Source organism: Panthera pardus, unplaced genomic scaffold (assembly GCF_024362965.1).
Source record: "Panthera pardus isolate Hobbes unplaced genomic scaffold, ASM2436296v1 HiC_scaffold_15, whole genome shotgun sequence".
Classification (NCBI taxonomy): domain Eukaryota; kingdom Metazoa; phylum Chordata; class Mammalia; order Carnivora; family Felidae; genus Panthera; species Panthera pardus.
The window spans coordinates 16,994,070-17,007,267 of NW_026526710.1; the positions used below are offsets into that span (position 1 = coordinate 16,994,070).

A 13,198-nucleotide genomic window follows, 5' to 3' on the forward strand; every position below is an offset into this window, starting at 1 on the left:
TTATAAATGATTTCTTAGGATTCCCTTTACTGAATGAATGACTCTTATATTGGCTCAATTCGTCCCCTCATCCAGTAAGTTATTCCACTGGATGATGACTGTGTTTCCTGGCACAAAAATGTGGCTTCAGAAGACACTGTCAAACCTGTTTTATAGGATCACTTAAACTAATCATGTGAAAAGAAGGGAATTTTCTTCCTGTATTGTTACTTTCCCAGCAGGCACAGTTGAAGGGAAGAGAGAAGCAGGTAGCTTAAATCTTTTGATTGTTTAAATGTAGTGAGAAGCATATTAACAATCCAGCAAAGCAATATGACCTCTGATTAGCCTCCTTTTGACTTCTTTAGAATTTAAGATGCATTCTGACAAAAGGAACATTACCATGTATCAACAGAGATGTGCAAGCCTCCTTTCCTCTGCTTAACAGAAGGTGTTCCTTTAAGGAACAAAGTCTTAAAGAGCCTGCCAGTTTTCCATGTGAGCAGAAAATCACACACACACATGCTAATGTCATACACGTTTTTCTGCTGAGACAGGAGCTGCAGTGGATATCCAGTGGATGACACTGGAAGGATGCTGGGGGCCTCTTGGCAGCTCCTTCTGAGCTATGAGGGGTGTCCAGGGGTCAACTTAAGCGCCTCTTCCACTTGTTAGACAGAACATGCTAGGAGTAAGGTAAGCTCTGACAGAGGTGCCAGAAAAGATTTGTGTCTAGAGTGACAAAGTAGAGATGTGTATTAAATCAAACCAGAAGCAGGTCAGAGCTGCACCAGGAAACAAGCCTTTATAGGGACAGATGGAAAAAAGTGGAACCAACCAACCCAAAGACAACAGTGATGCCTTTGAGAAAACAGTCACTACTGAAAAAGGCTCCCACATGTCACCATCCCCAAATTCCTTCTTCTGATCAAAGAAGGGCTGAAGGATACATACGGCTTCGGACTGAGAGGAATACAGTAGGTTTTTGAAAGCCTTGTTGCCTGCCCGAAGCAGCGACCACACGGAACATGTCCGCTCCTGAGTATGCTTTTCCCCTCTCTCCTTGGCATTGTTGCACAGGAATGTTCCAAATAGGCAGGAATAGGTATGTTGCACCAGTTTCACCTGTAGGAGTCCAGAATCAAGCAATAGGGTGCGCAGTCTTTGGAGGAAGGTTAGCCCCGCTGAGCCACCCTTCCCCCACACCCCTGAGAACTCAGAATTCATACTCGTTAAGGGTGGGGAAATCACATTAAGCCACACAAGAGCTGCCTTTTCACACCCCCAATCCCAGAGCGCCAACCCCAACCACCACCAATCCTGAGTCAAAAGAAACAAAGACAGATCGTCGGCACACCCATTCCTTTTGGACTTCCTGTCAACCTGGAAGTTCTAAGTTAACAGCCACACTCAAGAGCAACAGAGCATATAAACTGGGTACAGGAGCAAGTCAGTGTGCAATCCAAGGCTGAACTGAAAACTGAAAAACCCCAAACAACTTTTCACTCAACAGGTCATTAATGACATTTCTGTGGGTCCTGGACAGCAACTATCCTGCCCTCATGGAGCTGGTTCTAGTTGTGGGGAAGGGGTGACCAATGCTGTGGACCACAGTAAGGCAGGGTAAGCAGGACAGGACACATGCAGGGCAGCAGGGGAAGGAAGTGAAAGAGCAAGTGGGTATCTGAGGGGGAAATGCTCCCGGCAGAGGCAATAGCCAGCACGTCTTGAGGTGAGTGTGTGTTTGCAATTTCCAAGGAACAGGAGGCCAGTGTGACCGAAGGATACTGCACAAGGAAGGGAATGGTAGGAAATGAATGCAGACAAGAAACCGCTAGTATTGCTCTGCAGGCCACTTTAAGAACTGTGACTAAATAACTGTGCCCTAAATAAATGGAAGGACTGAGCTGCCACTTGGTTAGGTGGAAGACCTCTTGGAAGATCAGATTTGGGGGTGGAGAGATATGGAAATCAAGAATCAAGCTTTGAACAGGAAAAGTCTGAAATACCATTAGGACATCTACATGGAGATACTGAGCAGTCATAGTTGGATATGTGAGTCTGGAGTTAGTGGAGAGATCTAAGCTGAAGACATTATTATAAACGTGGGAATCATGGAGAGTAATTACAGGTATCGGACTGGATGAAATCCCCCAAGAGGCAATAAGATACAGAAGTACCTTGGAGGCTAAGCCCTGGAGCATTCCAACATTCAGCAATGGGGAGATAAGGAAGAACAGGAGACAGACCAGCTAGTGAGGCAGGGAAGAAATGAGGGACAGTATGTGCTGGGAATCAACTGAAGAAAGGGTTTCAAGACTGGTGTGATTACACAGTACCAAACAGTAAAACGAAGACAGTCTAAGATACAAACTGCCAGTTATAAAACAAGTCATGGAGATGTAATGCACAGCATGGTGACCACAGGTAGTAATACTCTATTGCATATTTGAAAGTTGCTAAGGGAGATCTTGAAAGTTCTCATCATAAGAAAAAAATGTGTGTGGTGATTGATGTTAACTACTTATTGTGATCATTTTACAATATATAAATACTGAATTATGTTGTATACCTGAAATTAATACTATGTTATATTGTCCATTATACCTCAGTTAAAAAAAATGTTCTTCACAAGATGAAACTGAGAGCTGATTAATGGATTAATATGAAGGTCACAGCTCTGGTAAACTGGTGGGGTGAACACCTGACTAGAGCGGGTTTAAGAGGAAATAGGAAAAAAGGAAAAAAAAGAATTTGAGACAGTAAGTGCAGAAGACTTGAGGAGCTCTACCATGAAGAAATGAAATACAGAAAATGAGACAAATAGCTGGCAAGAGATGCAAGGCTGAGAAAGGGTTTTGAGGAGATGGGAGGCACTAGGCTATGTTTATGTATTAATGGCAACAATGTAGTAGAGAGGGAAAGGCTGGCACCATGCAGCAGAGCAGAAGACAGGCAGTGGGAGCTGGGAGGGAAGAGCTGGAACAGGGCAAGGGCAGGGAGTTCTCTGTCAAAGGAGGGGGGCAGGAAGTATGGAACACATGCAGGGGGGTTGGCAGATGGACTGGAGGGAGCAGAGGATATGCCATTCTTTTTCTTTTCTTTAAGATTTTAGCTTTAAGTAATCTCTACACTCAAGGCGGGACTCGAACTTACAACCCCAAGATCAAGAGTCATGCTCCACCGAGCCAGCCTAGCACCCCTATTATTTCTAACTACTTAGGACTTCTATCATCTATTTCTTTCCCTTCACCTGCCCTATCATCTGTTTTTAAAAAAAAAATTTTTAATCTTTATTTTTGAGAGAGAGACACAGTGTGAGTAGGGGAGCAGCAGAGAGAGAGGGAGACGCAGAATCTGAAGCAGGCTCCAGGCTCTGAGCTGTCAGCACAGAGCCTGAACCCACGAACCATGAGATCATGACCTGAGCCAAAGTCAGACGCTCAACCAACTGAGCCACCCAGGCGCCCCAAACTCCATCATCTATTTTAAAAGCTAGGTTTAGGGGTGAGTGGGTGGTTCAGTCGGCTGAGTGTCCAACTTCAAGCTCAGGTCATGGTCTTGCAGTTTGTGGGTTGGTGCCCCACATCAGGCTCTGCACTGATGGTGTGAGGCCTGCTTGGGATTCTTTCTCTCTCTCCCCTTCTCTGCCTCTGCCCCACTTGCATGCTTTCTCTCAAAATAAATAATAAACTTTAAAAAATAAAACCTAAGTTTAAAATGATACAGAGACTTGGGGCACCTGGGTGGCTCAGTCAATTATGTGTCTGACTTTGGCTCATGTCATGATCTAAGGTTTGTGAGTTCGAGTCTTGCATCAGGTCAGGCTCTGGGCTGAGAGCTCAGAGCCTGGAGCCTGCTTTGGATTCTATATCTCTCTTTTTCTCTGTCTCTCCCCTGCCTGTGCCATGTGTGTGTGTGTGTGTGTGTGTGTGTCTCAAAAATGAATAAACATTTTTTAAAATTTTTAAAAAAACAACACAGACTTTATGCAGACCTAACACACTTGGATTCACTGAATAAACCCATACATTATTTTTAATTAAAAATAAGAGAATGGCTCCTTATTAAATTCTAAAAAGGATGTATCGTTTTATGTAAAAACTAGCTAACATTTGCATTGACATCCCCATTTTAGAAAGTCCCCAAAATGAAGAATCACAAGCCCAAACTCACAAGGAATGCTTCATTGAACTCAAAAGAGCAAGGAAATTGCCTCTGAAGCTGATGAACGCAGTCAAGCCACTGGAGAAACACCGGGCAGCGTTCGTTCAGATCATCTGAGTTCTCCCCATGACCACACCGGTCAGCAAACTTGTGTCCAAAATCCAGCCACTCCATCTCCACAAGGACCTGGAAACCCTGCAGGGAGAGACCATTTGTGCTTGTCTGTCGAGCCTGTGACAGTCCCAAGCCTGTCAGGATTAAGAGCAGCAATCCCTTTTAACAAGCTCCCAGTAAGGCCAACAGAAACACCTAACCCAGCCCCACGGCCATAAGCTCCATGGGACACAGGCTTAGGGCAATTTTCCACTTCCCTCTACTCCATTCCATAATCATCAAAAGGGTACTAAGCATTTATCTGAGCCTTTCTTGAGTCTATACTTTTTAGCCTCTTTCATTCACTATACAAAAGCCACATTTTTTTCTAATTTTTTAGTTCTGTATTTTGTGTTATACTTACAAAGAAAGTATTGTTTCTAAAATCTTTCCCCATTCCAGATTTACATCTATTTTAGGACACCTTTATGGTTTTTCTTACATCTTTAACCCAACATGTGGTTCTTTCAGAGTAGGGCTTTCTTCACAGAACACTGTAGTGATATCTGGACCCATTATTACCATAATAAGCATGCCAAGATTCTTTTACAGAAGCCCCATTTTCCGGGGGTAGCCAAAACTTTTCCAAGTAGAGTGCAAAGGAAAACACATCTGTATTCTCAATACCTTGTTATCCACAATCTGCTCCATTTTATAAAATGGCACAAGAATGATGGCAGGCACCACCATAAGTTAGCTCAAGGTAAAGGATGAAAGATTTAAAAACAAATTTCATTTTCTTTAGACTTAACCACCAAGACCAAAACTGACCATAAAACCCTCCAAGGTTTCCCCCACTTGTACTGAAGTACCAAATCCTACTCTTTGGATGCACCCACCTCTATGGTTCGGTAATAAGGATCCAGCAAGAGCTTAGCCAATGCCACAATCTGGGGAGTGCGGTCCCAGCCATCTGAGCAATGTGCTAGTACTGGCCGCTGATCACGATCCACAGCGTGCACTACCAGAAGTGCTGACTTCAGAAGCACAGACAGGTGATGGAGCCATTTTGTGCCTTCAAGAGCTGAGAGCCAACTATAAAAATAAAAACAGAAGGGGATAAGGAAGGGTGCCTGGGTGGCTCAGTCAGTTGAGCAACGGACTCCTGATTTCAGCTCAGGTCACAATCCCAGCATCATGGAATCAAGCCCCATATCAGGGCTCCATGCTGAATGTGCCACCTGCTTAAGATTCTCTTGCTCTCCCTCTGCCCCTCCCCCCATGCATGCTTGCTCTCTTTCAAAAAAAAAAAAAAAGGGAGGATGAGGAAATCCTGATTTGTATGATTTACTGCATCATGCCAAATAGCGATGAAATTAAGAAGCAATTCCCAAGGATTTTTCCCTCCAAACAAAACACTGCCAAAATAAAACAACCTCCGTCTTTACAAAGCATGTACAAAGATGAGGCCTAAGCTCTACTATGCAATAGAGGACAGCTTCAGAAACAGGACAATAGGAATTTTTTCCAGAAATCTTATGGCTAACTTATGACAATTAACATTTAATATTTTTCAGTCCATGGTAGTTATATAACTCAGTACAGGAAGAGTAGTTCTGGAGTCTTCTCCTGAAGGAAATGCAGCTATTCAGACATTATAAAACAGTAAGTACTTATATTTAATGATCAGCAACTATACCCAACAAGTTCTCAAAAACTTGTCATGTGTGTGTATACACACACATATATATACATACACAAATAACACACATACAATACAAATGTGTCTATAAGGAGATGTAAGCCAGATGCCACATTTAAAAATAGCACAGACAACAGCACCTGCTCCCTACACCCTAACACCCACTAAAATCTTGAATTTCTATTGACTAAAACTGGGTTGGCCCATACTAATGACTTAAGATTCATACAAATTAGTACACTAATGGCTACATAGTATTACTGGACTTAATATAGACTGGATTCAGCAGGGATCTAGAAGAACCTTCTTTCGAAAACACCTTCAAGAGATACCTGATCCCAAGAATTACTGCTTGGGAGTAATCACAAACTTTTTTTTTTTTTTTTTTTTTTTTTTAACTATATTGATATTTTGTTCCTCGTGCATGTCATGAATTCCACTCCTTACATCCCCACCCCCCAAAAGCTCTAATTTCTCCAAAATGTGATCAGATTTGTAGTTAAGACAGCAGTCTAGCCCTTCAAACACTAAATCAAAGGAGGGAATAAATACTTCTGTCAGGGGGCTCTGAGAAGCCTTCTGCCAACACTAGGCAAGAACATGCCAGGGGCGCCTGGGTGGCGCAGTCGGTTAAGCCTCCGACTTCAGCCAGGTCCCGATCTCGCGGTCCGTGAGTTCGAGCCCCGCGTCAGGCTCTGGGCCGATGGCTCGGAGCCTGGAGCCTGTTTCCGATTCTGTGTCTCCCTCTCTCTCTGCCCGTCCCCCGTTCATGCTCTGTCTCTCTCTGTCCCAAAAATAAATAAAAAACGTTGAAAAAAAAAAAAATTTAAAAAAAAAAAAAAGAACATGCCTACACTACACCCCACAATCAGCTAACCAGGGAGGTTCTGAGACACTCCACACTCCCTTGTTCGATTCCCAGACTGGAGCAGAAACACACAATGCCCTAGCCCTCCACGGCCTCCAACAAGGGTGGAGAGGCTTGCTTATAGCTGATCCCACCACTGCCAGGGCTTCTTTTTACCCACAAGGGAGGCTTCAGTACTGCCTTATGATTTGCTGCCAAAAAACAGGCAAAGCATTACCTTTTTCCTTAATAAAATCCCCAGACATTCCTTTTGACCAGGTATGGGCCAATTACATCTTTCTGACTCTGAGTTTAAAAAATAGCTTTTAAATAAAGAATTTTAAAATACAGATAGTTGAGATGAGGTAGTGTTGATTCTATCCCTTTCATTTTATAAATAGGAAAACTGATACCCACAGTAACTTAGCCATTTGGCCAAAGTCACAGAGTCAATTAGTGGCAGATCTTGTGAGTCCTCAACCAGGCTCTTTCAGTGCCCCACCTTTGGAGATGAGAGTACTGCTAGCCGGGTTCTGTAAATGTGTAGCAGATACAAGCTGCTAATCCCCAAAGCAGAGCAGCAAACTCATTCCTTTGCTCAGGCTTTTCCCCAAGGACAACTGCTTCACCCTCTGGGCTTTTTCCAACTGTGATGAATTTAATCATTTGCTACCAGGAGTTAGTACAAGTGGTTCAGGCAGCCATTTGGCTCAATAAATCAAGGAATTCTGCAAAACTTGACGTGATCAGGAGATCTACTGGACAGAACCCAGGGAAATAGCTATGGGCTCCAACACAAAGAAAAGAGAAAATTCTGTCTTCTCTGCACCATTTTTGGCTTCCTGAAATAGTAAAACGAGGACTTTTAAATATTTATCTGTCCACATTTGTTTTACAGAGGATTCTTGCTAATTTATCTCGTATTCAATCAGTAATCAGTTCCCTTGAGAGGCGGGGGTGTTAATTCACCTATCTCACTGCAAATGCCAGCCATTCATTTTTAATAAGCAATAAAAATCTGGTAATGCTCTTAGTATATAAGAGGAGGTAGTTTAGGAATCAGAAGGAAATGTAAAAGGAACTCCCCTAACAGAAGGTTTAAAGACAGCTTAACCCTTTTTAGAATATGATGAATAAACTTTGACTCTTCAAGGTAAAACATCCCACCCAGCTTAAGGCAGGTAAGTGTCACTGCAAGATGTCAAAAACCAAAGAATTAAAAATGAGCCAAAAACAATGTAGAAGAGAAGGAAGAGGTCCCAGGAAAAAGAAGAAGGTAGTGCTTTTCTGAGGACTGAGATCTGTTCTGTGCTCCACATCTTTAAACCTTTCAAAGGGCTAGATGTTTCTCCAGCATCTCTTTTGTGTGCTTGTGCTAACACAGAAAGCAGAATGCCTACAGGGACTGAAAGTAAAACTGAAGTGTATCAAGAAACAGAAGAAAAGACACCTCTAAACTCACTTTTTGAAAAAAGCAACACAAAATTAAAGCTAAGGCCAAGGTCTTACTTTCCCGGATCAGGCATCTGTGTGCACAGCAACCGCAGAGACTGAAAACTCCTCCGGATTGAATGAATATTTGCCATCCCCATAAACACTACTTCACAGTTCGGGTAATACTCTGCAGAGAACAACAATAAAAAGAACAAAAATATGTTAAATTTAAAGCCCACATGGCCAAATTCAAAAGCAGCAAACTGGCTATAAAACAAACCCACTATAGCTGCTGACTAATGAAACGGAAATGTTTTGATGCCTATTAGTCCAGTCCTTTATGAGAGGAAACGGTGCTTGAATTTTAGCTGTTTTTGCAAAAAGGAAGATTTGTGAAGATATGGACATAAAACAAGCTTTTTTTCCTTTCTTTTTTTTTTTTTTTTTTAAAGATCTACATCCTTCCATCTGACCCCAGGTTTACTTCTGGGGCCATTTCTAACTTGTAGCTCTGGAATTTCTTTGAAAAGAAGCTGGCAGAACAATGCGTTTTATGCATTCAAATTTCACCTTGGTACAACTGCTTTTAACTTCCAGTTTAAATCACATCTGAATAAGGAGCTTGGTGCCACTACTTGCTCCATCAGCACACATCTGGCACTAAAGGGATCCCTTCCTGGAGAAAGCCAGCATTCAAATAGTAGGGATGCTACAGGTCAGGACGGAGGTGCTTTGCTAGAATTCAGTATTTGCTGCTTCAATTCCCACCTCAGGTTTTCTATGTAGAAGCCATGTGGGAGTTTCCTGTGAGGTCAGTAATGAGTAAACCCACTGTCAAAGGCAACAAAAAGCTTTCAGAAGGCTGAGAAATTGAGCCACTTAAAGAAGCAACTTGCAAACATGAACAGGCCTTACTTACTACAGGGGAGGACTTACTTTTTTTTAATTTATTTATTTTTAATCACTTAAAGGTTGGGAAAATAACCGATTATTTGGTTTCAATGCACCTCATCCTCTGTTTCTTCCCTGAAAATAAACTACAGCGTTAAGAATCCAAACAGTTCTGGCTCTCTCAAGACAGCTGAGGAACATGGTTTGCCATTCATTTCAAAATGAGAACTAAGACCCAACTGGGCATGAGCTGAGCTCACAAGAACAGAGTGTTATGGGATAGAGCACTGTACACCTCACCTGGGCATTCACAGCCTCCTCCTTTGGCTCGGTTTGCCACCGCTGCTGCATAGGAGCGTGCATCCAAGATCAAAAGCTTCTGCGGTTGGATGGCTAAACTTTCTGCTCCCGAAGCATTGGACAGAGAAGAATCTAGGAACATCAGGAGTGGGGATGAAAACTGAATGAACCCATCTCTCCCAGAATTGTACAAAATAAGAACCAAAAACACCTGTTATAATAACAGAACAAACAAAACCTCAATTAAGTGAAACCCACCTAACAAGAACGCTTGATATACAGGACTTCTTCCTATAACCTCCTTTATCTCATTTCTACATGTGTACTCCTTTAATGAAGGCTGGTGTCTCCTGCTATGGTCTGGAGACACTCCAGGTCCCCTATCGCGTATATACTCCATTCTTGTCACAGTGACAAGAAAGACAACCAACACTCTAGTCCTAGTAAGCCAAGTCTTAAAGAGTCTTCTGGTTCTTTGTCAAGATGTGTGACTCCTCAAATAATCCTATCAATTAAAGCTTCTCCTGCTCTCTCCTATGAAACAGATTCTATGTCTTACAAGGAGAAGGCCATTTCAAGAAAAAGTTCTCACAAGACACTATAAAAATTGCTGCCATTGGTCTAGGGAGCATCTTACCAAACTCCACATCGGAAAGGTCTCCTGCATTTGGAAAGTCTCGAGAACTGTTCCTAGTTGACAGCTTGCTGCCACTTGATCGGGAATCAGAGGCACAAGCTTTGGCTACTGACTGCACCAGATGCTCATCATCAGCATTTCGCCAGCCCCACCAGCTGACCTCCGGCTGTCCACAGCGGGCAATGACAGCTCCGTTGCTCTGGTGCCTGCACAAGCAACAAGAAACAACAACTATACCCATCTCAGTGGTCCCATTCAGATGCTCTGTGCTCACACAAAAAGTAAGGTAGTAGATTTTAAATTTTTTTTTTTAATGTTTATTTATTTTTGAGACAGAGAGAGACACAGCATGAACGGGGGAGGGGCAGAGAGAGAGGGAGACACAGAATCCGAAGCAGGCTCCAGGCTCTGAGCCATCAGCCCAGAGCCCAACGCGGGGCTCGAACTCGCGGACCGCGAGATCGTGACCTGAGCTGAAGTCGGACGCTTAACCGACTGAGCCACCCAGGCGCCCCGGTAGTAGATTTTAAATGCATTAATGAAGAGCGTGAATACAGATAAGTGAAAGTGATGTAAAGTTAGCTTCAAGTCATCTAAGGGCAGAAATCTTCTATAGCAACAGGAACAAACAACAAAACCTATCTGGATCTTTCTCAAATACTGTACTATTTTAGAAACCTTTGTAGAGTTACCAACAAAATAATAAACGTGTTCTCTTAGAAAAAAACAAATTAATATGCATAAAGTAAATGTTTGACTTAAAATTTATTTTTGGAAAATCAGGTAAGAAATAATCTACAAATACTACACTAATTCTGCTACTCAATAATGAAACACTAATCTCTCCTTTTTAATACTGCCCCTGAAAATCCTGGCATAACAGATGTTGAAACAGGAAAATTTGTTTTCACACCAACTTCTGAGGGCCCCACTGCAGCAACTGTGCACTTATGGTTGGCTTTGGAGATTCTTTTCAAAACAAGATCCCACCTTTGGGACTCAAACACTTACCTGACCCACAGTGGACTACTCTACAAAATCCCCTGAGATTTCATGACTCATAAACTGCTCTTATTACAGGCAGATAGCTCAGTGAGCTATACTCCAACAGATTCCTTCTTAAGAAGACCAGAAATCTTACTCAAAAGTCTACTTCAAGATGCTATTAAAACCCAGTATTTTCCTCGTTAGGAATTTAGGTGATTTTAGCAATTAAAAAGTTATAAAAGTAAGATTTGGCAATCAAAAGGTACAAAGTTCCAATAAATGCTATACCATGGATGAACCTGGAGTATGTTATGCTAAGTGAAAGAAGTTAGTCACAAAAGTTCACATATGGTATGATTCTGTTTATTAGAAGTGTCCAGAATAGGCAAATCTATAGTGGCAAAGTAGATTACTAGCAACCTGGGCTAGGGGGCTTGGGGAGGGAGGGAATAAAGAGTGACTACTAATGGATCTGGAGTTTCTTTCTGAGGTGGTAAAGGTGTACTAAAACTGACTGTAGTGATGGTTGCACAACTCTGTGAATACGCAAAAAAAAAAAAAAAAATCAAACTGAACGCATTAAAAGGGTGAACTGTATGTGACAATCTTAAAGTGGTTTTCAAAAAGTTATAAAAGTAATCCTTTGATTAGAAAACTAAGAAGAGTAATAAGTTAGTAAGCAAAAAAATTAAATGTCCCCCAATCCTATATCCTGGGGGGAACTATCAATTTCTTACCTCCCATTAAAATCTAAACACATACACATGCATGCACACACATAACACATATTTAACATACAGACGGATGTAAATAAAACATACTATTGAATCTATGTGACACCTTCAAGGAACAATGTAAGAAAGATTTTTGTTATTAATCCTAAAGCTCATGAACAGCCAATTAAATTTGGCAATGACCAAATTCCATTGGAACCATCAGTTTGCTTGTAGTTTTTAGATCCTCCCTCACAGAGAGAAACAAGGAAACAACTTGTATATTGCCAATATGCTCAACCGGCTCACCTGCTGAAAGGAGCCCAACTGGAAATAGAACCTCACTAATCCCTAAAATACCAACTAGCATATATAATAGGCACGGATAACAACTGAGCCGACTGATGCCAAACCTTCACAAAAGAGGCTGGCAGGGCCTTTCCTGAGCATCCTCTTTCTCTGCAATGCTTCCCAACAGTGCCCAAGAGGAACACAAGATGGCACTCTTCAGCTTGGATCTTGGGTTTTAAGGGTAATGGTACTTTACAGCTAGACTGCAACTGAGCTGTTGCACTAAGCAGTTTTCTGCAGTCTTCTAAAATGCTTCAGACCACATGATCAAGAACTAAAGCAATACAGCTAAAAATCACTAAAGAATATTTCTACCATTTTAACAAAAAATCAGGAAAAAGTATAAAAATTAAGATATCCAAATGGATGAGTCCCCTACTGAACACAGAGGCTTCAATTTTATATAGAAACACATACATATTTAAACTATCCCTAAGTTAGTGTTGGGCAAGCTCTCTAAATGACTAGAAATTTCTAATAACCACTCTGCACGAAGAGGGGGAACTGTGATTTGCACTACAGATGGATGCCCTTTGCACCATCTCTGTCTTCAGTGATCAATCCAATTAAACACTCTCTCATCACAGTGGGGAAAAAACACAAATCAGGCGCTGGTTCAGCGTGGTGCTGTCAGGTAACTTCTGCTAGCAACCTCAGGAATCATTACTGCAGTCTATAGACAACTAAATTCCATAAATGTATGCTGGTTTCGGAAGTATCTTGCCACTTGGGCTGGCAAAGCAGAGAGTGGCAGAGTATCTCCAGAACATTATTCAACATACCCCTGACAAAGCTCCCCAATAATTTAACAACCCAGTTAGGGGCTCAGAGATACAAGACACATTTTCCAAAACAGAGGCTAGTTCCTAGAAGCCTGATTTTATGTAACTATACTAAGGAACTGTCATTTGTAATGCTTTGAGAGATTTTCTCAGAGAAATTGGAAATAAAAATTTCATTTATATATACTCTATGGTCTCTAGAAAGGATTGGGAAAAAAACCCTATGGTTTGTGCCCTCTAGAATAAATTTTAGAAGGTAAGAAAGGTTTCCCATGTTTATTCTAAAAAGTTTGTCTTTAATACGCACTTACAGGC

The 13,198-nt window shown here is 41.8% G+C and overlaps 1 protein-coding gene across 14 annotated transcripts in view; it reads right to left on the minus strand.

Annotated features, from left to right (window-relative positions):
- Positions 1 to 13,198, minus strand: part of MTMR3 (myotubularin related protein 3) — a 148,465-nt gene that overhangs the window by 12,196 nt on the left and 123,071 nt on the right. For all 14 annotated transcript variants that reach the window (XM_019426638.2, XM_019426630.2, XM_019426634.2 and 11 more), the window contains 6 exons: positions 10,051 to 10,256; positions 9,414 to 9,545; positions 8,298 to 8,409; positions 5,139 to 5,334; positions 4,156 to 4,341; positions 934 to 1,104 (listed from right to left, as the gene is read on the minus strand). In XM_019426638.2, coding sequence (XP_019282183.2) covers positions 934 to 1,104; positions 4,156 to 4,341; positions 5,139 to 5,334; positions 8,298 to 8,409; positions 9,414 to 9,545; positions 10,051 to 10,256 — 1,003 coding nt within the window. The remainder of the gene's footprint in view (positions 1 to 933; positions 1,105 to 4,155; positions 4,342 to 5,138; positions 5,335 to 8,297; positions 8,410 to 9,413; positions 9,546 to 10,050; positions 10,257 to 13,198) is intronic.